Source organism: Lytechinus variegatus, chromosome 5 (assembly GCF_018143015.1).
Source record: "Lytechinus variegatus isolate NC3 chromosome 5, Lvar_3.0, whole genome shotgun sequence".
Taxonomy (NCBI): domain Eukaryota; kingdom Metazoa; phylum Echinodermata; class Echinoidea; order Temnopleuroida; family Toxopneustidae; genus Lytechinus; species Lytechinus variegatus.
Window position 1 is genome coordinate 7,686,352 of NC_054744.1, and position 25,819 is coordinate 7,712,170.

The 25,819-nt window shown below is 38.0% G+C and overlaps 2 protein-coding genes across 3 annotated transcripts in view; one reads left to right on the forward strand and one right to left on the reverse strand.

The window, feature by feature from the left end:
• Positions 1 to 6,812: 6,812 nt before the first annotated feature.
• LOC121415182 (leucine-rich repeat protein SHOC-2-like) lies at positions 6,813 to 13,707 on the reverse strand. 2 transcript variants are annotated; one of them, XM_041608333.1, is made up of 3 exons: positions 13,612 to 13,707; positions 9,335 to 10,098; positions 6,813 to 8,181 (listed from the first exon to the last, which is right to left on the reverse strand). In XM_041608333.1, exons 1-3 carry the CDS (start codon positions 13,616 to 13,618, stop codon positions 8,014 to 8,016), a joined length of 939 nt encoding a protein of 312 aa, XP_041464267.1. In that variant the 5' UTR covers positions 13,619 to 13,707; the 3' UTR covers positions 6,813 to 8,013. The 2 variants fall into 2 exon arrangements, with proteins under 2 accessions (XP_041464267.1, XP_041464268.1); XM_041608334.1 differs by having other exon boundaries at positions 9,335 to 10,094; positions 13,612 to 13,676.
• Positions 13,708 to 15,463: 1,756 nt separating this feature from the next.
• Positions 15,464 to 25,819, forward strand: part of LOC121415183 — a 34,012-nt gene continuing 23,656 nt past the window's right edge. Inside the window, exon 1 of the mRNA XM_041608335.1 lies at positions 15,464 to 15,621. The gene's annotated coding sequence lies outside the window, so the exon portion shown is untranslated. The remainder of the gene's footprint in view (positions 15,622 to 25,819) is intronic.

The window sequence follows — 25,819 nt, forward strand, 5'->3', positions numbered from 1 at the left end:
GAAACGTGTGTTGTCCCCCCTAAATTTAGGTTGATGATTTTTTTTCATTTTTTTTTTGCTTGTCAAAAAATTTTGGTGGCGCTTTTCCAATTTTTTACTCGTGTCCATCCCAAAATTTCAGGTGGACACCCCCTAAATTTTTTGGCTTCCGCCGCCAATGGTCATGTGAACACTTGTTACATCGACACTGTATTAAAAGTGACACATTCACAATCACCAAACAAAACGGGGGGGGGGGTATATAGGCCCGTGTCAAAGTGCGTTTATGCAAGTAAGGATTTTTTTTTTTTTTTAAGAGAAGAGACATCAAACTCAGGCGGGGTGAAAGCAAGGTATCAAGCTATGCAGTGGCGTACCTAGGATTTTCCAAAGGGGGGCAGATTCGTCCGCCAAAAAAATTGATAAGCAAAAAAAAGGGTCTTCAACCGCAAGTAAAGGACACTTCGCACCAGAAAAAAAATTGACAAGCCCCCCCCCCCAAAAAAAAGGGTCTTCAAGTTCGAATCGAAGGAGGGGGCCACTTTTGGTTCGTCAGGGATCAGTTGTGACTGGTCAGGGGGGGGCAGTCTGCCCCCCCCCTCCTTAGGTACGCTAGTGAAGCTATGCGATTGGAGACTTACCTAACTAAAAATGACAAAGGTTTACAAAAGCTTAAATGTAGCATGATTTTTGCTTACATTTTTTCACCCCCAAAATTGTGCATCATTCTTGTTAAATGAACACTGCGGTGTAAGAAAATGAATTGCCTTATTGTGTTCTCAAGAGGATTGTTTCATTTTTTTTCCTTTTAATTTCGTTCCGTTCCGTTCCGTTTCATTCCGTTTCGTTTTATTTCATTTCAGTCTAATTTCAACCAAGATTCGACTGCCTGTAACTGTAGGTATAAATCGTATCTGTGTAACGTTATCAGGGGAGCGTTTCATGAAAGGACTTGTCGGACGTTTTATCCGACAAGTCCCATTTTATCCGACAGTTACCATAGTAACAGTACCTCTCAGCCAATCAACATCAGAGAAAGTTGTCAGATCTGACAACCTGTCGGATGAAAATGTTGATGAAACACTCCCGCGGTCTTGATCTCGGTTAAATTCGAATATTATAAGCAAATCCAAACAGATTTGTTGATTTCTAAAATGCATAATAATAATAATGTTACACAAAATGATAGAAAGGCCTATACTTTTTTTTAAGAAACACTGTGAAGTCGCTAACCATTGTGGTCATGAATGGGACAGAAATAGTTTGACATTATAAATTCAATCTTTAATCCTTTAAAACACCATATGAAATTTACTTACGCCACAGAACACTTAAAACGTTAGTAAATAAAACACAATAGTGCAAATCATTTTTTCCCCCGTTGATGAATTTTGCACCAATGTTATTAATATGAGTGGCGCCGTTAAGTCACGACTAATCAATCATCGTGACATTATTATCAGGCATCCACAAAAACAAAACAATTGACAAGTTTTAAATGAAATTTCTCATACTGTCGTCACAGTCACAACCCATTATCAATATGAGAAAGCCCCGGATGAAATAATACACCTTTCGTTCATGGTTGCAGAGAGAGAAAATGCCACTTGGCAATTATCAATTCGTCAATATGTCTTTTCCCCCCAATCAAAATGTCATTTTGGAGAAAGGTAGCACTTTCCATGCGATGTTGCACGGTATGTTTATCATGTTGCCTTGGTGATAAATCAGGGCAGAAAGATGCTGACATGATAAATGGATCAAATATTGAGTTAGAGAAAATGATGGGGGATGGCGAACATAACATGATAAAGAATCACGGGTCAGTCTCTCTTTTTTTCCCCTGCATGCACGTCGGGCGACATATTTCTCTTAATAATTCACGAAAAACTCTTCAATTTGGTGCTGGTTGCCAGGGCAGCCTCCGGGCAGCCTATATTGGTATCGGATGCATGGCTGGATACTGGTGGCTCATCAGAAAAGAGCAAGGATGTGATGTCGCGATGGCGATGACGTATTTTTTCATAAAAAAACCCTCGTAGTTTACCGAAAATGATGTTGGGTTATGCACCACCTGCTGAAGGCTCAAGATTAGAGAAAGAGGGAGGGGAAAAGGAGAGAGGGAGGAAGTAAGAGAGAGGGAGAGACAGAGAGAGAGGGGGGGGGGGGGGGGTGGAGGAGATATAGGAAAATAGAGAGGGTGGGCGTGCAATATACAATTTAATAACATGCGTTATAAACTTGAAATTTAATGCATGAGTGACTATGAAATGCAATTTTTAGTGCAGGCATTTTGACTTTATCATGTGGATCTCAGCAGTACTAGGGGTAAGATAGGACTTAAGTAGGTGAAGTTTACGTTGATGAGATAAAGGTCAACGGAACATTTAGCAACCCCTTCCTCCATCTCTACCCCCCCCCCCCATTTCTCCCCTCTTGAGAGACTAAGCTTGGCTAGGCCTTACAGTTTTTTTGATTGGTTAGTTCTTTGGAACTTGGAAAGCCAAGGGTGTTATGCTAAATTATTGAGTAAGATCAGTTTATAGGCAAATTTCATGAGTTACTTAATTGAAATTTAATGCATGAGTGAACAGGAATTGTAATTTTAAGTGTAGCATTTTAACTTAACGTGGACCTCAGGAATGTGTTCGTGAGAGTAAGAGTAATGTGATGGTACGTGTTGTAACAAGCAAGAGGGCAATATATGGTAAGACTTGGTTAAAAGGGCATTCCTCTTCTTTTTGTCCTTTTACAAATATTTATGTACCCCCCCCCCACCTCCAGGGTCCCCCTGTCTCACTTCCTGGATTGTAGCCTACATTCGAAACTTAATCGCCAAGTGACCGGTGGCTGATGGTGGGAATGGATAACGCAAGAGGGGGAGATGGAGAGAAGCGGGGGGGGGGGGGGTAGAAAGGGAGACAGATACGGGGGTTTTGATAGATTGTGGACAGTTAAAGACAAGGAAAAAAATGATAAGGATTAAGAAATATGCTAACATTATAATCAATATCTTTGTTTGACATTTTGTATCAAATCTGAAGTAGCGCATAGGCCTATTGTTTTATCCTGATATAGGCCTAAATATATTTAGCAGAATCACAAACGAAACAAAACATGGACATATTATTTGACAAGACGCGCGATTGCAATTTAACACGAGACAACAACAGCCCTGCACGACTAGTAATTTTAGTAATTATAATGATTAGTTTTGAATGAAGGCCGGGAAAATTCATCACCGTTCGATCAACATTTTAATCTACCTCGGCGAATCATGTGAATATTTTAATTAGTAAGAGAGCTATAGGAAGTAATGGAAAATAATGGGAATCTATCATCTATACCCAAAATTTTGACAAACTGAAAAACAGGGTTTAGGGTAGGGCCTCTGCAGAAAATGAATATTTCGAAAATTTGAATTGTTATAATATGAGTGCATGTGTTATGAATAATCTGTATACTTTTGCAAGATGAAAGCGAAAATAAGATAGTTTCGAAAGTTTCTTTCTATCATGTATGAAAAGTTAGATTTGTCAAGAAAATGTAATAACACAATCTTACACTGTTAAACTTAATTTTAAATCAAATTAAATTTTTAAAATGAAGAAAAAAAAAACCCGTCTGAATTAGAACCATAATTTCTGAAATGGGATCATCATCACTGTCAGCCGTATCATTCATCCGTCTCCCGCTCGATCAACAAATAAAAAAAATTGCATATCAATACTTGACGATTGTTTCTAGTTCTCCATCACACCTTCTGGCTGCAAGTGCTCTGTAAAGGAACGTGCATGCAGGTGAAATTGCCTGGTAAAACTCAGACGTCAGATGGCAGCATTTCAAATATGCACAACTCTCCAAAGGAATATGTTTGAGAACGGGGAAATTAAATAGGAGGGATGTTTTATAATTGAATAGCGACGCGGAAGGGAGCGGGCAGGGTGCTACATAAGCACTGGCCCGGGGCAAGTAAAAGTTAGAGGCGGGGAAGTGTTTTGAAGTAAAGATCAAAACTACTTGCCCGAATTGGGCAAGCAAAATTCATACAGTAGAAAGCAAAGTTCTCAAAGTAGAATGACCAAAATGAAGGTCAATGTGATATAATATTGACCCTAATTTTGGTAATGGCAGGCAAGTTAAAATCACTTTGGAAAAAGAAATACAATAACCAGGTAGATCAGTGAATGTCAAAAGAGAGAAAAAGGTCAATGGTTTATAAATCTGCAAAACTTTCTTTTGGAGAAGTAAACCTTTTTGTTTCAAGGATTTTTTTCGGGCAAGTCAAATAGATTTTTGGGCAAGTATATTCCAACTATTCAAAAATTTACTCGCCCCACCGGACAAGCACTTCTAAAAAGTTTTGTAGCACCCTGGGTGGGTGTCATGAAAAAGAACCGAATGTAATTTATGGCTAGTTGTTTGTGCTTTTTTTTCCAGTGGCATATCTAGTCCCTGGGGTAGGGGGTTGGTGGAAAGTGAAGCATGGGGGGGGGCATGGGGTGGGAAGCTCCTCTGTCAAGATCTGACAACTTCCCTTCATTTTGATCGGTTGAGAAGCAAGGTTAAGATATAATTGTCGGATAAACCGTCCAACAAATTCTTTCATAACACAAATGTTTCTGTCGGACAAACGGTCGGATCTACCTTGTCACACAACGAATGTTGATGAAACGCTCCCCTGGGAAGCGGACCCATGAAAGGACTTGGTTTTATCTGACAAGTCCCATTTTATCCGATGGTTACCATAGTAACAGTGCTTCTCAGCCAATCAAACTCAAGGAAAGTTGTCAAATCTGACAACTTGTCAGACAAAAATGTTGATGAAACATTCCCCTGGTGTCGGCAAAAAAAATACCAAACATATTGTTGCGGTAACAGACATGATCATAGTTTGTTCCTGGAAGGGCGTTTCATCAAATTTTTCTCCTCCAAGTTGTCAGATCCGACAACTTTCCTTGATTTGGAATGGCTGAGAAGTACCTTTACCGTACTGTTGGATGAAGCAGACTTTGAAAAATAAAATATCTGACAAGTTCTTTCTGGCCACACCCCATGATAGGATATTGCATGAAGGTGTGATCCCCTCACCTCCAAAGTTTTGTCTCATCCCATCTGGTCTTCTTGTCTCAGCTCGACAGACATAAGTCCATAAACCACTCCCCTTGGCATTGTTAAGTTACAAAAGGAATGACAAAGATGGATAACATTTAAATGATTTAAAAATGAAGCAGACTTGTTAATTGTAATACACATAATACAAATCAAGATTGCGACTCTTTAATCATTTATTTTGAACAATCAACAATCAGGAGACATATTTATATATGTCATATAATAATATTGTTGAACAATATATAACAATTCACATAAACTTTGACTAAAGAATAAAAAGCAAATAAAAAAATGAAAGACAATTTTCCAAACTTTCACATTATGTCCCCATTTCTCACCTTGGAAACTCAAAGTATTGAGTGCATATTTGTTTGAATAAAACTTGTAAAAATTCAAATAGCTGTAAAAACAAACATTTTCACAAGTACAAATACAGCTATTTGGGATGACTTTGAATTTAAGACATTTAGGTATTCAAATAACGTGTAAAAAGAAAAGATACCATTCCAATATCAATAAATGTTGCTTGATATTACAAAATGTCATTGTATTTCGACACACCCCAATTGTGAATTTTGTTTTAAAAAGAAAAAGGTCAAAAGGAAATGAATTGAAAAATTATTAATGTTTTCTCTAAATAGATTCACACAATATAAATCTTTCACCACACTTCGTGGCAAAAAAAGATCTTCTCTGGTTGAATGAAATCAAACCCTACAAAACAGCCTTTTTCTTTGGAAATTTAGACAAGCTGAAGAAGCGTCCCAGAATGAACTTGAAACTGTTCCCCATTTAAATAATATCAAGTCAAGATGAACAGATTTATTTTCTCTTCAGTAATTTGACTTTCTTCCTGAATGAAAACATACATCAGTTTATTCTTTCTCATTGGATATTTCTTCATAAGTAAGCATGTCTTACAAATCTCTCAGAATTTCAGAATACAAATTTGAAGAGATTTGAAGATTCTCAAAATACTAAAATTTAAGGGTATTTTATCTCACTGACTTTAACGGCGATGAAACATTCTTATTTCATCTGAGATAAAGTGGATCTCAGAATACCATCCTATATTACTAAGCACATGCCATTCAGTTGTTCCAGTACTCTTGAAGTAGTAGTTCTAGTACTTTTGAAAATTGAATTATCACAACTTAAACAAATAGGTGCATAATCAAGTTGCACGAGCTAATCTTCTCTCTTTAAAGGAAACCAAAACCCAAGAAGAGAAGCAATCTTATTGGAAAGAGTAAAATGAGAGGAACAATTTAAAAAAGTTTCATCAAAATCGGTTATGAAATAAGCAAGTTATGGACGATTAAAAAGTCTTGTTGTACTTACTATGTAGATCCTCAAATTGGCAAACGTGCTTCAAAATGGCTGATTTTGTGGACAACTCTCCATTTGTTTTGTACACATATTTTCAGATTTTCCCCTTTATTTTACATATTTCACATTATCTCCTCCTGACCTTGACATATATGGTGTGGATTATATTTTCCCATGACATATGTTGTGCTCAGGAGGCAAGATGCAATTTGAAAGATAATGAGGAAAATCTGAAAATTTGTGTACAAAACAAATGGAGAGTTGTCCACAAAATCAGCCATTTTGAAGCACGAATGCCAATATGAGGATGCCCATAGAAAGTAAAACAAGAGTTTTCAAACTCCCATAACTTGCTTATTTCATAACCGATTTTGAGGAAACTTTTTTTTAAATTGTTCCTCTCATTTTACTCTTTCCAATAAGATTACTTCTCTTCTTGGATTTTGGTTTCCTTTAATACCACATTCTCATTTTCTCACATTTCCTTTTCCATCACCTGGAAAACAAGGAAACAGGGAAGAGTATTTTCAATCTTATGTCTTCTTTCTCGCATTTCCATCATATGAAAAACAGGATGGGGATGTGTGGCATCAGGGGATATTGAGCGTTGCTCCGTCTTCTTCTAATACCACGATCCCGAGAGCTTGACAATGGCAAGATTTAGATTTAACGAGGATAATCATCACTTGATGATCTAAACCTTGCCTCAAGTCAATCCGTCATAATTAAACTTGCTTGACGATCTTATTATACAGCACTTTTAATCAACAAATTTTCAACCCTGCTCACTAATGTCTGAATACAATGTATGAAAAGAAGAGGTAATTCAAACCCCCTTTCATTTTTTTTCATAGCAATCGGTCAATACTCAACTTTTGACATTTTCCTGTCATGAAGAAAAATAGACACAGGTAAATAGTTTAGGAATGAACGCACAAGGTACATATTTCAGAGCAAAAACCCCAACACTCAACTATTTGGTCAATACATGCCATCAAAGGAATGGCAGGGGCCAACAGGGCACCCTTATGTTATGAAACAACACAAGCAACTCCGGGGCTGCTCCAATGATCACAGCTGCTTTAACGTTCCTTTAAAAATGGTTTGAAATGCCCATTAAAAATGTCAACAGATCAGGGACGCTCCAGCCATGCCCACTCTCACTGACCTCAAACTATCTGGGAATGTGTGTCCCTTGCCTTGGACTGGTAGAAGTAGGCACCCATAGAAGCTGAGAACATCCAGCATCTGGTTCCAACCACTGTGAACACCATCAAGAAACATAACAATATATTTCACAACGACTGCTCAGAAAGCAAATTTCTTCCTTGAGATCGAGCATTTCTCCTTTGACGATGAGACGGTAAACTAATCCAATGTGACGCAAGTCATATTACCTGTTTACGCGTAAATCATCATCCCCGATCCACCAATGTATCCGCTACCTCCTCCAACTCACCATTTCAACAGTATCGTTAAGAGATGCTAATCAGACAAGTCTGGGATATAAAAGGCTCTTGTTATGGGTGTATCCATCTCCAAGCTTTGATACCAGATGAAGGCACTCATCAAGCTCCAGGCATAACCTACTCATACATCGCAGTCCTCATCACCATCCTCCTCTTCTTCTTCCTCCTCATCTTCCTCCTCTTCATCAGTTTCATCTCCTTCCTGGTCCTGTGGTTCGTCCAAACCATTCTCTTCTGGACCATCTCCGCGTGGAGTGACTGATGAACCAAGCAAGATGAAATCAAGACCCTGGAAAGAACAAGAAGGAACACAGGAATGGTCAGAGTTAAGACAATGAAAACTTTCCCTCAAGTAGGGGCTGAATAATGTCAACATTTTTTCTGAGGGAATCTGACAAGTCAGAAATAGGTATTCCGATAGATGTCTTAACTTACATGTACACAATGAAAATAACTGGAGCGCCTCTGGCCGATTCAATATAGCAGCAGTGCTAACTTTGAGAACTACTATAAAAAAAAATTATTAACAAAAACACCATTCATATAATGATACAATACTACATTCATTGACATTAAATAACATTTGACCTTGATCATACCACCCAAGACTTGTTAGTGATACTTGATTACCCCTATATCCACATTTTATAAATGATATCAACAAACTTTGAAAAGTTATGACAGCAATCTAGTAATTACCACCAAATGGCCAAGATCGGCGAGTGCGAATTTAAAAACATGCGAATTTATGAGCATCTAATTTAATACAAGTTTTGAACTGCAGTTCAATTGCGTGTATCGTTTTGGCAAAGAGATTGCATTATTTGCAATTACGCAAGCAAACTTGAGCTCCTAATTCACGTGCATTGCGAGATTTTGTTCCAAAGCAATGCGATAATTTTTTTAACAGTCACAGATCTGTATTTAAATAATGATTTTGGTTTAATATAAATTGCTTTTGCTGTTTGATTGGTGAGTGTTTAGATCTGTTTAGTTTTTGAGAAGACAATGGGTCGCGATCGCCCATGTTTGTTGATTGATCCCAAGCACTTTGAATGGCCGTAATCCCCCGGTCCTTACCCGGTGCTCGGCCGTCCAGACCAGGCCAACAGCTAGCAGCGCCTCTGTTTTGCCTTCCCCGATGTCCGCCCCGCAAAGAAAAGTTGCGCTAAATGTCACAAAAGCTCATGATTAGATCAAAACAATGCTGAATTATGCTGCCCTAGAGCTAGAATTATGATCAGAAAATACAATTTCGTTGCTGAAATTTTAATTAAAACCATTCACAAATGGGCAAGAAGGAAGTGACTTTGTGATTATTGAGTGTGCAGCGCGAATTTAAGAACCCGCGAATATGTTATTAAGCCGTCAAGCGCGAAAAATTGATCCCGCGAAAATAACAGCGTTTACAGTATTTGATGGATATATTACTTAGTCATTACCTTCCAATGGTCTGGCCTATCAATAAAAGGATTATCTCTCAGGTCTAACTTTGTGAGTTGTGTGAGGCCAATCAGCCTATCATCTGGAAGAGCACAGATCTGGTTCTTGGCCATGGCTAAAGATACCAACTTGGGCACCTCTGTCAGTCCCTCAGGTACCTCACTGAAATTATTTTCACTCAAGTCTATGTACATCAGCTCTGCAAGTCGTCCAAAGCGATCTGGTAACTGACTGAGGAGGTTGTTAGCAAGGTTCAGCCACTGCAAACTGCAGAGTCTTGTGGTTTCGGTGGGCAGCTCCGAAATCATATTGTCTCTGGCGCCAAGTTTCACCAAGGCCTGCAGGAGGCCAATTTCCACCGGGAGGGACACCAGTTGAGTGTTCACAACCCACAGTTGCTTCAAGTTCCTGAGATCACCTATGTCCTTTGGCAAGGAACACAAGGGGTTGTGACTGAGACTTAGGTAGGTAAGGTTCTTGAGACGGCCAAAGCCTGTGGGAAGGAGTGTCAGCTGGTTGTGATCCAAGGTCAGTTCCTGCAGGCCCTCGAGGGAGACCAGTTCTGAAGGTGGCATGATAATCTTATTGTTGTTCAGCAGCAATCGCTTCACCTGGTGGAGCTTCTGCAAGGTGTCGGGAAGGATCGCCAAATCACGGTTGCTGAGGTTAAGGACAGGCTGGCCATTCTTCACAGCCAGTGAGATGGCCTTATTCAAGTCCTCCAAACTGGTTTCCATGGTGGCATTGCTACTTGTTTTCCTGTCTGAAAAAAAAGATTACGAAAGGTCTCAGATTATATAATTCCATTCAGTCAATTCATTGTAACTGCTTTTTGCGTAATGGGAAAAATACAGTAGGCAAGGTTTATTCATATCAACATTTCACATTTTCAACAAAATCAACAACTCAGTAAAAACAATAACATTATACAATACAAACAATTCAATTCATTTATTTCCATATTCAAATTCAAATAGTACAATATAAAAAACATGATAAAAATTCAAACAAGAATTAGTTAAGAATGACAAAATACAACAAAATATAAAAAATACAAAAAAACAACCAAAGAAACAGAACATAATGTAATCTAAATACGGAAGAATTGCCATAAAGCCAAAGACGCTTATCGAGGGCAATCCCTCAATAATATTATACAATACAAATTATCATAGATAAGCATAAATAAATATCGTTAAATATGAAATGTATACCTAATATAACAATAGAAAAAAAGTACTATAATGTATTCTTGTAATTGGTTGTAATATAATGACAAGGAAAGAAAGAAAATGAGAGATGTGGATATGATGAGCCAAAAGTAAAAGCAGAGCTTGTTGGTTAAAGGCTCCAAAGAATATGCAGTGAGAGTCCCATAAAAACACCAATTCGACAAGAAAAATAGAGGAATAAATAAAAGAGCAAACGAAAAGTAAAACAAAAACGGAGGATACACACACAAATAAATGATGAGTAAAAAAAATAAGTGTAAAAAGCAACGAATTTAATTAGAGCCTTTAGGAGCATGGAAATAATTATTGCTAAGAGTGGCAAAAAAAATTACTAATCTTCTTCTTCTTCCAGGTGTAGTACAGACCTCTGGGTAGAGTATTTTCGTACTTTGTGCAGTGCTGAAAAACTAGTGCGCCATGCTGCATTGCCAAACCTCAGTAATATGCTTATGAGGTTAAAGGTGTATGTACATTAAAAGTGCTCCTTGTGCAAGTAAAAACTAACTCCTTTTCCATCTAAGCCTGGCGCAGCGTTATCCCGTCCAGCTGCCTCTTAAACTGTTAAACCAGAGAAGAAGCAGATGTTACACTGGCAGGGAGCTGGTTCCAATGGCGTACAACACTAGGAAAGGAGTTCTGAAACCCAGAGGTCCTACACAATTGTTGTCAATATTGAGTGTCGTCCAGATGATCGTAGTGCTGGGTAGAAGTAAGGTGGTTCAGGTGGGATGGCAATCAGTCCATGAAGAATACGGTAGAGCATGATCACTCTCAGATGAGCTCTCCTTTCAGCGAGAGACTGCCATTTCAATGAGTGAAGCATTTCAGTCACACTGTGTCTGGGATGGTAGTCTCCAAGTGTAAACCGAGCAGCACGCCTCTGAACCATTTCAAGTTTCCAGATGTAGTCTTGGTAGTGAGGATCCCAGGCTGTTGCTGCATACTCAAGGATAGATCGTACATATGTCCTGTATGCCTGGTCCTTGATTTTCTTGGGGCAGCCATACCGGTTTCTCTGGAGGAATCCTCGTGTACTATTTGCTTTTTTACATGTACTGTCAATATGCGTCTTCCAGCTGAGCTTGAAGTTGATGTGTACTCCGAGGTACTTGGCATTGTCAACAGCTGGAAGTTCAACTCCATGAAGAGAATAAGGTGATTTGATGACATTTTTCACCTTCTTGGTCACTCTCAGAACTTTACATTTCGATGGATTGAAAGACATCTGCCACTTGGCTTCCCAATCTTGCAGGTTAGTGAGATCTTCTTGGAGTGCGTCTGCATCAGATTGCAAGCTGATGTGTCGGTAAAGAAGACAATCGTCGGCAAACATCAGCACTTCTGACTGGACAGTTAGGCAGATCGTTGATGTAGGCCAAAAAGAGAAGTGGGCCAAGTACAGTCCCTTGAGGTATGCCCGAGTTGACATCAGCTGGGAGAGAGGTAGTTCCTTCAAGCACCACCTGTTGGACACGATCTTTAAGGAAGGCTCTGATCCAACAAAGATTTCCTTGGATGCCATAGAAGGCTAGTTTTCTCAAGTCTTTCATGTGGTACTTTATCAAATGCCTTTGAAAAGTCCAACAGTACTGCATCTATCTGCTGTTTGTTGTCAATCCCTTTGGCAAGGTCGTGTATGGTCAGTAGCAGTTGATTGACAGTTATTTTGAATTTAGAGAAGAGGACAGTACTCTTTTAATGAAGGAAGTGAATGAAAGTCAAGACTTTATCAATAAACATTTTGCTTTATACTATATACAATAAAATATACAATATGACAAGGAAAATCACACTGAATGCTTACATGTATTATCATTCTGTAGACGTTCAAAGATAACAAATTTGTGCTGCATTTCCAATAAATAAGAGAGAATCAGAAACCCAAAAATATCAAGCATAAGAAAAAAATACTTCCTCCAGAGTACTGGTATTACAATGTCAAGCACGAATGCCATTTATCAGACATCATTCTCATGATCCCAGACGGCCTATTTTCATTGTAATCTAAATCCAGGCAAATCTCATTCTCTTAACATTGATAGGTTATTTATCCGAACAAAAATTACCATCCATAAAAGAAATCATTGTTTAATTTGTTGATTAATTTAAATGTCTTTGGATTAATTTGCACAATGGTTCATAAAAGTCTGACTACTGTCACAGCTTTTTCAATTTTATTGAGGTTCTAAAGCCTCCTAGAGTGCGTAACTAACAATAAGAGACTGAAGCTTTCAGTCTAAAAAAAAAGCTTTAGGGTCACACGGACATAATTTGGCTAGTGCATTCATATACTCAAGCTGCAATAGAAACAAGATGATGATGACACCGGGTCTTTGGAATAAAAATTTTGGATTTTACATCACACACTTCGAGAAACTGGTACGCCCTAAGCTAAGCTGATTGTTTTCTTAAAATGTTAATTTTTATTCACATGCTTTGTTTTCTCCTTCAAAAGGGGGAATGATGGAGTAGATCTAATCGTAACGAGCCAGGGTGCAGCAGCTCACCCTTTTTTCCTAAGATGCTATATTCAAGCATCGTGCGAAGCACCAGCACAGTATAAGGCCTATGGGAGACTTCCGTTCATGTAGCACTAGGCTAGCACTTAGCAGGACTACAAAAAATCAGGTGACAAAATTAAAATAACTACAACTTTACGGTCGTTAGACTTAGACCCCTCTCTAAAAACTCCAGCGAATCGTCTATCTTTTTTTATCAATCTTTCATTCATTCATTGATTCCTACCTTCATTCCCCTAAACCAGCATTCAGACCTCTAAACAAAGTTATTGTTGTATTTTTCTTTCCATTCACGAACACGGTCACGAAGTGACGAAGGCAAAAAAAGCGTAGAAACCTAGATCTAATTTATAAAACACAAAAATAAGCGTATGGGACTACAATGTAAAACATTGAGAGGATTTTTTTTTTATTAATTTTTTAACTAGGCCTACCTAAACAAACATAAAAAGCAAAACCGTAAATACTGATTCATTAGCATGGAGACATGATGCTTTTCTTTATTTCATAAACATATGCTCTTACCGTTCATACACAATTTAAAACAGCTTTGCACAAGAAGTTACTTTAAGTTTAGGCCGGTTGACAGCGTCTCTAACAACGATCCCACAGATCAGTAGCGTACTATACGTGTACGTACGTACGTACCAGCGCGCGGGCAAAAGACCGGGCCAGAGATCTGCGTATGGAAATCCGGTAGAAATCACAGTGCACTGTAAAATCTGTGGTGTTAAAACTGACGCCAATTGGTGTTAATAGAGGACCACACCCTGAGGTGTTAAAATAACACCCTAGAGATAGAACATAACACCAAAGAGTGTAAATGTAACAACTATAGGTGTTGTAATAACACCTATAGGTGTAAAACTAACACCACCAATTTAACACCGGTGTAAAATAACTGGTGTGGTCCTCTATGTACACCGGTTAACACCACAGTTTTTGCTGTGTGGTATCTTGTAACTTCATTATAATGATGGAGATATTGTTCTCTTTCTAGATTAATACACCTTTATAGGCTTAATTAACTCCTTCTTCATAACTGTAAAAGGTTTATTTCCAAAGTTCGAATACTAAGCGAGCGAGCGAGCACCGGCGAGCTGATATGTTTTGATAATTAATCAGACCTGAAAATTGATATTTTGAGGACTTTTTTTGCATGAATAGGATTTGTATCAATCACAAAACCAAAAGCGAAAAAAAATTAGATCAGAAAACGAACAGAAAATTTTGAACACCCCTTTTCAGTCATGAACAAGACCTCAATAATAAAAAAAGCGCGAGCCAGTGAAGTATCATAATTTTTATTCAGACCTACGGCATAAAACAGGCAAGACATTTTATTATTGCACTTTGAAGGATGTGTAAATCAAACAAAATAATAGAAGCTTGATGTTCGAGCAGAAAGAATTTGTGTATATTAACTTCATAACTTAACATATCATAAGTGCTATAAAAAGACATAAAGATCTCATAAAACAGGCAATTGTAGGCCTTGATCTCCCGGAGTGACCTGGAATATTGTCCATTTTCTAATTCTACCCCTCACTTTATCTCATTATTCACTTCTTTTGCTTTCTTCTCTCATTCCCTGTACCGTATTTAGAGGGGATGATCGCGTCCCCAAATAAACCCAGTTTCCCCCAATAATTTTGAAAACTTGAAAAATTATGTTATGCGATTCAATGTAAAAAAAACAAGCATTGAATAGTATATAAGACCATTAAACTGGTCATTTTGATAAGCGCTTTGCACTTTGCGCGCCATTTCTTTTTTACATTTTGTCAACATAATATGCCTCCACCCCCTCCCCATGAATCGACGCCCCTGGATGCATATGTATGGAAATAACTAAACAATCAATTAAAGTGAAGGGCGAGCCAATAGTTTGGTATTAGCCATATTGATATTGTAAGGAGACTGTAAGAAATCAGAAAAAAAGTGCAAACCTAGTTGAAATGAGACAGAGCGCTGGTTGATAAGTTCTGACAAGCAGACCTGAAAACAAATTATTTTAAGAAGTTGATAAAGCTCGATGTGAGAGCTGGAATATTTTTGTATTGTAACCTGAAAACTGAATATTTGAAAAAGATAATGTTCTCTTTAAACACACAATACGATGACTTTAGTTATTGACGTTTTTTTTACTTCAAATGTTCTTGTATTCCTCACTTATATATTTCATTCACTTCTCTCCTTCTTTCTTCTTTTCCCATCCCCACCTTTCCTACACCTTTGCTCCCCCCTCCCCCTGTACCTTTCTCTTTTTTTCGCCGCTTATATAGGGAACTATTTGGCCTTTTCTCTACATGCAGGATTCACCAATTGGGCAAATCTTCTCTCTCTTTATAGTTTGATTTGCTCAAGCGCCATCTTTCGGCAGAATGGAGTGCAATTTTACGCATTGTTTACATTTCCCGCGACACTGCACTGCACTGCTGTCGTCAAAAATAAAATGTAATAACTGATGTTTTCCTGTTGTATACCCAATTTACTCAGAAATACATTGTGGGACAGAAGAGCAGAAAACTGGAGGTAACCCTACTTTGTTGAATGGAACACTTGTAATCCTTGATAGCTGTAGAAAATGTGAATATGCTTCTTTTTGACTGACCTGGATCAGGACCCCTGCTCGCGCTCGCCCGTATTTCTCCCTGACGAGACTTTTCATACGTACCGTACCCCAGTACGGTACAGTAAGTTTAGTGCAATAGACCTTATCGCAAATAGCGTCTGTCGCGTGAGGGCGTCTGTCATCGCAGAGGATCACGGGATGCGAAAGGGGGCAAACGCAGAATCGGCTTTTGGGAAGCCATACAACGCCATATGTTTTGTGCAGTGTCACTCAAAATCCAGGCTTTTTAAAAAGTCTGATTTCTTCGTATTTAAATTACTTTGGATACTTGAATGTGGATTTATAGAACAATCTATGTATCATGATTGCCCAGTGAAAGTATGAACTCAATACTCACCATATTTTCGAAGTTTTATGGGGCTAAACTTGGGAAGATTTTGTGGGAAAAGTGAGATGGTGATTGCGGGTCAATGCCGATCGACTTTAGAAAAGAGCAATAAGTCGGCGATCCCAATTAGATAGCAAATTTTTCCATTAAAGAATATTCATGAGAATCATAATGTAGACCATATATTCTCCATATAATTTAGCAATATAGTTTTGTTATTTTGGGGCAAATATAGTCCTCCTTTGCAACTCGGGCTCTTTAGTTTGATCATACAAGCTCTAAATAGGGGGTGAGACAAATCTAAAGTATATAAAAAATAAGCTATATATATATATATATATATATATATATGTATATATATATATATATACATATATATATATATATATATATATATATATATATATACAGTATATATATATATTTATATCATATACAAAATGAAGGACATATACAAATGACATGCAGATTAAATAAATCCCTGAATTTGAAACATCCCTCCAACTCTGTAATTTTATTTTGTCTGAAATTTAGTAGATGATGGATATATAATTCATATAAATGATATAAATTTCATTCTTTTGATAAAAAATCTTATTTCAACATTTACATCTTCAATTTATTTCATCGCATTCAGTCACTTCTCTTACAGATCACCTTCCTCATTAATTTCTTTTTGTATCTTATTTTTCTCTTAATATTATTTTCATCTATTCTCATTTTTTATTTTTTTCTCATTATTTCATTCATTATTTTGTCTAAGCATGCCAATGATTAAACTTCAGAATGTCCGACCACGATCCTGAATAATATGCAACTATTATGTAGCCTACTCTGTGGAGAGAAAAAGAAAACACAGCTTGGTTTTTAGGCCTACTGAATAAAATCATGATTGAGATAATTATTTATGAAACATGTATTCTTGACTATCGATTGATATTACAAACATACATAACTAGAATAAAGTAATCAAATGTACTGCAGAGTTTGTTTTATTGATCATCATTTTATTTTTGCTTGGAATTAGGGACCAATTTCCTCCACTGCCTCGCCGACGTACACTGTCCCCAGGGCCGAGAGTGCATGCCCACTGTCCGTGCATGCAAGCACACTGCACAGCAGCTGCGCAGCTCAAAACACGCACAGACAGTGCTCGAAAATGAAAGAAAATTATACTTTTCTTCATAAAATCTGTGGGAATTCTTGCAGCTATAGACAGCACATCTATCCCTGCCACCCATAATTAAGAAGAAAAGTGATGTTAGACTCTGGAACAAATATGACGAGGCGTTTACTGGAAGTTAGCAAAATGTTGGCTGCGGGCGTCGATCGTATTTTGATACACTATGGAAATCGTACACTTTATTGTCGGCTGCTTGCGCTCGCATGGTCGCATCTGGACAACAGCGGCGGTATTGCCCCCTTTGCGATCCCATGATCCTTTGCGTGAATCTATTTGCGATAAGGTCTATGGACATGAATTTTTCATGAGATGAAAGATGATATAATCTAAAGCATTCAACAAAGCATAGCAGAGTTGAATAGATCATTATTCAATCTTTCACCGAATGAAGTATTCTGCCCATAGGCATAGCACGAAAAAAAAATCATTAGGTTAGGGCCTATTTGGATTAGGCCTAGGGCCTATATAATAATGAATCAGGGACAACTCGGACCACGGGACATCTCGGACCGCGGGCCGAGTTGTCCCACCCAATACGAGATTTTTTTTCCACAAGTTTGCGTCTATTTTTCCGTCATTTCGAAATTTCTTGTAAAGATTTTTTAGAGATATGGTCTGATGGTAATGTTCTTCACTTTCTATTACTTTTTTTTCGCTGAAATAAAAAAAAAGTGTAATTTTAGGCGTTTTTCGACAGCTCGCGATTCCCATAGGCGCGCGTGTATTAACTGTGTCGGTGCTCGACTCGGCCCCGCTCAATAACTGACTTGATTTTGTGATCATTTCTCCTCAAAGTACCACTTTTATCGCAGAAGATGGACTTTGTTGTATTCCATTACCTCCATTTTCTCATCACAAGGATAAAATTTGGTGTATTTGCACGATTTTGATCAAGTTTTTCACCTTTTTCTCTGGTCGCAAGAAGCGAACAACCGATGAACGGTCCGCTGCTCTTCATCGTAATTCTCCGTAGCTCGGCCGCCTAAACTGGCGGGGTGGGATTCAGACCGAATCCACAATGGAAGTGGGCGTGCAGTCAAAGAGCTGAGCTTGACTGAGAGTGAACTCGAGTTTGAAGCTTGGCAGTGTCGTATATGCTCTGCCTTTTTTTGTAAATATATATTTTTCAATTTTTTCTATATTGATTTTCCCTGGTTTCGAGCTCTAAGATTGTAATGATATAATTATGCTTCAATTTCTTTGACTGAGTGTGACTGTGGTGTGGATGTTTGAGTTGCTCAAAAATAAGTTACGTGGGTGGGGGCTCGGGGCGATTTCACTCTTGCCCCCGAAATGCGAAAAAAATATATTCGGGGTGTAGCTGTGTGGGCATGCCGGGCTGAGGCTAGCCATCAATAATTTTTTTTTTTTGGAGAGGGGGGGGGGCTTAATTTTTCACTTTAAATTGATCATTTTTAGGCCTTTTTTCCATTTTATTTTTAATATTGAATTTCCGTGGTGTAGAGTTGAGTTTTAAGTTGCAATAATCAATATGCTTTAATTTCTTTGACTTTGAATGTGACTGTGGTGTGGATGTTTGAGTCGAACAAAAAATACTTTTACGTGGGTGGGGGCTCGGGGCGATTTCACTCCTGCCCCCTAAATGCGAAAAATATTCGGGATGTAGCTGTGTGGGCATGCCGGGCTGAGGGTAGCCCTCAATAAAAAAATGTGGTTTTTTTTGGGGGCTTAATTTTTCACTTTAAATTTATTATTTTTAGGCCTATTTTTTGTACATTTTATTTTTCATATTGAGTTTCCCTGGTGTAGAGAGTTGAGTTTTAAGTTGCAATAATTAATATGCTTCAGTTTCTTTGATTTTGAGTGTGACTGTGGTGTGGATGTTTGAGCCGAACAAAAAATATGTGGATGGGGGCTCCGAGCATTTTCACTCCTGCCCCCGAAATGTGAAAATGTTCTAGGTGTATCTGTGTGGGCATGCCAATTTCATTTTTAATTTTTATATTGAGTTTCCTTTGTGTAGAGCAGAGTTTTGGATATAGGGTAAAAGGGACGACGATGTGAGGGATGGCGATGATAGCATACCGGCGATAACGAGGGGTGGGCCTTGATGAGAGGGACGAGGTGAGAGATGGTGATGATAAGAGGATCTTTGATGACTCTTGGTGAGGGGGGGGGGGATGATGAGAGGGACAAAGGGAAAGAGATGGAGATGAGGATGTGAGGGATGGCGATGATAAGGGGTGGGCCTTGATGATGAGAGGGAAGAGGAGGTGCATGAGGGATATAAATAAGAGAGATGATGATGACTCTTGATAAGAGGGGTGCATGAGATGGTGAGAAGGACGAGGATGTGAGGGATGATTATGGGAGGAAATCGGGGGGGGGGGGGGGACGTGTCCCCCTACCAAAAACATGGGGACACATGCAATACCAAATGTCCACCCTACTATTTTTCTTCATGGAGAACAAAATAATGAATCATTCACAATTGAAATGATACATGTGTTTAGGACTAAATGACCTTTTATTATTGAAAACCCCCTCTTTTTTCTTGTCAATTGTTTTGGGGTTAAAAATTACCCTACATTTGGGCGATAACCTTTTTTTTAAATGTTTGTCAAATTTCGCAGCCTGTGGTCCCCTCTACCTTTGCGGACAGTTTTGCGCCCAAGGGGATGATGATAGGGACGAGGATGATGGGGAGGGATGGGGATAAGGTGAATAGCCGGCAGAGATAGATTTAAGAAGAAAAATCCGTCCCACGAATGCCGCCATGTAGAGTCCGTCCCACATAACCCAAAAATATGGCTTGATTTTTGTTCAAAATCATGTCATGTGATGAAAAATCATATTAGGCCCTACAAGTATTTTGGTTACATTGAAAGAAAATAGGGGTAATCCTTTTTTCCAATTATAAATAAATTAAATTCTTCATTCAATAAAAATGACGAATTTATGATTTTAAATTTAATTTCTTTTACATAGCATGTGGTTTTTCTTTTTGATTAAATTCATTTTATTGCTTTATTTTTCATCACTGCATGTCATGATTTTTGTCTCACCTGGATGGCAGAGTGAGACTATAGGCGCCGCTTTTCCGACGGCAGCATCAACATCAAATCTTAATGCTGTCATTTAATAACCGAAGGTTATTAAATGACAGCATAACTTATATCACTGAACATCCTGCAGCGAGTTCCAGGTCACATTATCAAGGTCAAGGGTCATGTAAGGTCAATGAACTTTGGTCACATTGGGGGTATTTGTTGAATTACCATCATATCTCTTTAAGTGTATTGGTATATTTCATAAGACATGGAAATAAGAGTAACCCAGTATCACTGAACATCTTGTGCGAGTTGTATATAGTAGTTTTCAAAGTCAGCACTACTGTTATATTGAATCACGTGATGCAGGTGAGACCGCCAGAGGCATTATACTTGTTTTATTGTATTGTAGAGACTATACTCTTTCTCGAGAAAAAGAAATAATAAATAAATCATTTAAAGGGATGCTCCGGGATGAAAATATTTATATATGAATAATGTAGACATAGCAACATTCACATATCAAAGTGCTTATTTCATAAAAATCTGATAACAAATAGCGGGGTTATTGAATTCAACTTTAAAAAATTAATCTAATTTCACATAATAAAATACAAAGAACAAGTGAGGATATGACATCATGTATGAGGTTGCTGATTAAATATCCATGAAGAAACGCCAGACCTGTTTCACCAGAAAAATACAAATCATTCTTTAAAATGCAGCGATAATATTGTTTTTCCTTATCCGATTTTGATCAAATTTTTGTTTCTTTGCTCAAATCATATCATTATCAGCCTCGGGTTCCCCATTGTCACTTATATATAGCTCATTAATCTTGCCACAATTTGGTCCAGTTGTTCAAATTATCTAGTAAATACAATATATTTTATTAATTGCAGAAGCTTGTCTTAAGAGTCATTGAGAAGGTGATCATACCTGCAACTTGCATGATTAATGTAAATATATACCAAAAGTCAACAATTTTCTAACTGGTACACCTTAAATGATTTCATCCATACATGATACAAGGAACTAGAAAATGTAGATTGGAAAACAACACTAGGGCAACTTAGTGTTAGATACAAAGTTCACTTTCTAGAATGGGTGAAACAAAAACAACATCACTCCAAAGGAACTGCAAAAATTATTTGATAAAAACCAAACCCTCTTCATAGTTGCTATTTGCAATATTGTATTGACGACTCTTCTCCTGTTTTTAAAACCCAGACAAGAATGACTTGTTGTTACCCCCCCCCCCTCCTTGTACCTGTCATTTCTTTGTATTTTCCCTCTTTTTCTTTGTTTTTTTTTTCTATTGATCGATGTTTCATTGTTGAGTATTGTCTTTTTTTATTCCAGTAATAGAATATAAATTTAATTGAAATGAGAGTGATGAACATAATGAGAAAGGGAGACAATGATAAGATAAGAATGGAGATAAAATACGATTTGAAAATATTACAATTTAAAGAATATAACATATTATTTTCTATTTATTCAAAGTTCATAATTCATTTTTATTCAGGTTTGCATTTTAAATTCAAACAAGTTAATTAGGTGATGCATTTTGGAACAATACTAAATTAAATACATTTTACTTGAATAAACAATAATTGGTAAAAATGCAAAACATAAAACTTATTTAATTTGGTATTCTTTCCTCCTGTAAAAATTAAAACTGAATAATATGGACATAAGTTCTAGTGGCGAATCGAGGGAGGGGGCACATTCGCCCCCTTAAAAAGTACTGAAAAGGCAACTTACAACATTTTTTTCTTTTTTTTTTGCTTGTCAAATTTTTCCTGAGAAAAAATTACTGTGATTTGGCAGTAAAGACCTTTTGTCAAAAATTCCTAGACAAAATGCCCCCCGGCCCTGTAGGGAAATTTTGGATCCGGCCCTGATTATATTTCAAATGGGAATAAGACTGAGTGGCCTAAAACTTGATTAAAAAATATTCTAAGCTGTAGGGCAAGGCTTCAGTCTCCAAGCTCACGACTGTACAAGTATGTCCACTTCCATTGGCAATTGTGGCTGAATTCCATCCCGGCAGCCTGACATCCACCCTTGAGACCAAGAAATGAAATTAAAGAAAGTAAATCAGTTTTATTTTAAATCCTGTAAAAAATACAAATAATTAATTTAATTAAAAATCAAGCCCCCAAATAAAACACTTTTTTTAATTGATGGCTAACCTCAGTCTGACATGCCCACACAGATACGTTTAGATCATTTTCACATTTCGGAGGCAGAGTGAAATCGCCCTGAGCCACCACCCTAGCTCGTAAAAGTATTTTGTTCGACTCAAAACATCCACACCACGGTCACTCTCAAAGTCAAAGAAATTAAAGCATATTAATTATTGCAACTTAAAACTCAACTCTCTACACCAGGGAAACTCAATATGAAAAATAGAATGTACAAAAAATAGGCCTAAAAATAATAAATTTAAAGTGAAAAATTAAGCCCCCCCCAAAAAAAACCCCCACATTTTTTTATTGAGGGCTACCCTCAGCCCGGCATGCCCACACAGCTACATCCCGAATATTTTTCGCATTTAGGGGGCAGGAGTGAAATCGCCCCGAGCCCCCACCCACGTAAAAATATTTTTGAGCAACTCAAACATCCACACCATAGTCACACTCAGTCAAAGAAATTGAAGCATAATTATATCATTACAATCTTAGAGCTCGAAACCAGGGAAAATCAATATAAAAAAATTGAAAAATATATATTTACAAAAAAAGGCAGAGCCTATACGACACTGCCAAGCTTCAAACTCTAGTTCACTCTCTCAGTCAAGCTCAGCTCTTTGCTGTGCACGCCCACTTCCATTGTGGATTCGGTCTGAATCCCACCCCGCCAGTTTAGGCGGCCGAGCTACGGAGAATTACGATGAAGAGCAGCGGACCGTTCATCGGTTGTTCGCTTCTTGCGACCAGAGAGAAAAAGGTGAAAAACTTGATCAAAATCGTGCAAATACACCAAATTTTATCCTTGTGATGAGAAAATGGAGGTAATGGAATACAACAAAGTCCATCTTCTGCGATAAAAGTGGTACTTTGAGGAGAAATGATCACAAAATCAAGTCAGTTATTGAGCGGGGCCGAGCCGAGCACCGACACAGTTAATACACGCGCGCCTATGGGAATCGCGAGCTGTCGAAAAACGCCTAAAATTACACTTTTTTTTATTTCAGCGAAAAAAAAGTAATAGAAAGTGAAGAACATTACCATCAGACCATATCTCTAGAAAATCTTTACAAGAAATTTCGAAATGACGGAAAAATAGACGCAAACTTGTGGAAAAAAAATCTCGTAATGGGTGGGACAACTCGGCCCGCGGTCCGAGATGTCCCGTGGTCCGAGTTGTCCCGTCCCCATAATAATATATGACAGATTGACACCTTTTTTTTTCTCATATGAAATTGATGAATTTCGATGTCATGCAGTGCGAGTTTGGTCTGTTGATTGTTACGTCATTACAACATGCGCACTGTTGGTGCCTGCATAAAAGCTGCAGTCTCGGTGCACGTGTGCAATGGACAAATTCGTACTATTGATCCAAAATTGCACAGTTGATGATGTCATTGCAAAATGGGCTGAATGAACGATGTCAAACAACCAATCAAATCACGAGGATCTATGTAGGTGTCATGTAATAGTTATTACGACTACTACGAGTAATATATTTCTTGACGCAGAGGCACAGGGGCACTCGACCACAAAAGTGGTAGGTATAAAATTGTGCCTCGGGTGGGACAAAAAAACGGGGGCTTTTTATTTGGAATGGGCTTAGAGTCTCGCTATTCAGAACCGCAATGCAATATGGGATAGCGAAAGGGGCCTTTTGCTAGTTCCGCGCAGGCGCACTGCGGACTGTCCGCTAGTGCGCGTATGCAACGGCCCCTTTTAATAAGAATATTTGTATGAAAAGGAGAGCCTTCACGGGGTCTTTGATTTCGCCTTAGGAACAGCAAATGTTTTATGTAAACGGGGTCCTTCATGATCATGTCTTTGGAACGATTCGCCTGTGTGTGAGTGTTATATGGAATGGGCATGATACGTGCATGCAGCTACATGCAGTCCGGCGGCACGTACGCCAGGTGCAAGCGCAGAGGCGATGGTCGGACAGCGCTCTGCGGGCCGCTTTTCATAAAAAATGCAGCTCATTGTAGTGGATCAATGTGGCCGGCAGGCCATAACGAAAAATATGCAAAGCATTGGTAATGGCCATTGGCATTGGAACAGATTTTTTCTTTTTTTCCCAATAAGAAGAAAATGCTATGCTTTGGAACGGCTTATTTTGTTCCTTCTCTCAGTAAGATAGTATGCTTTGGAACGGAAATTATTTGAGTGTAAACATTGGGGTAGACTAATCTGTAATGTCCTAACGCTATTTAAATGTTACGTCCGTAAAGCCACAATTTTTGCTCTCAAGGGTGCATACATGTACCTCATTCGTTTCTCTTAATTTAACTTTAATACTCATATTTAAATTCATGGGGAAATTTGTCTAACTGTACCTGGACGCACCTGTACTTTTCATGGGTATGCAAAAAGTATCCTTAAATGCGTAACTACAGAAATGTACCACAACATGTACTGAAATGGATGGAAACTTGCATTGTTTTGTCATTCATGGTCATAAGTTGTGATTCCATGTTGTGAGTTCCGAATAGGAACAAAATTTAGTACCGCAATCTCATTTTGAAATTCGGTAAGAATTAAAATGTAATGTCTCTAATTAATGCTGGAACTGCCCACAAGCAATTGTCACATGTTGCGGGTGTCGCATTGGGCTTGTTTTAGACCTATACCTCTGCTCTATCACTGTTTTTGTTTTTTCATCATATTGTACCTTGAGATTATATCTCATTTGAATTAACAAAGAGAAAAGAACAAAGGTCTGACGTACAGTTACTTAGATTTAGCTATGTTGTATTTTGGCCTACCTTCCGGGTGAGATCTAATCTAATTTGGGCCTCCAGATCTGACCATGGTAAGTTGCCCGAGATAAGATAACTGATAGAGCTTTGCTACCTTTTGCAGCAGAGCTTAAGATCGGAACATGGTGAAGGCTTCATTTAGGGGGGGGGGGCCTCCCTAATTTTTCACCTAAAATTTTGCAATGAAGTACAAATTTGCACTTTGATTCTCTCATCTTATTATAAATGTCCATCAGTTTGTGATTCCAAGTTAACCCAAAAAACATCAGCATGAATCATATCTAATGCAACTCACATTAGTGAGGCTAGTTTGAAAAAGAGTTCCTACTGTGCAAATTTATTTTGAGCTTTGTGTCTGGAATGCTGGTGATTTGCTTGTTTGTTTATTTTGATTTGTACCATTATTGAATGAATCTGATGATCTGATAATGCACATGATCATTTCAAGTTTATAAGTAGACTACTTTTCATTTCTACTGAACACAGATCTATTATTTAATCATCAACATTTTTATTGAAAAATAATGATGACCTTGCTGGAAGTTATGATTGTTATAATTCACTCTCTAAACCTTTCTGCTAGTACATGTAGTTGCAATAAAATCATGATAATTATAATGATGAT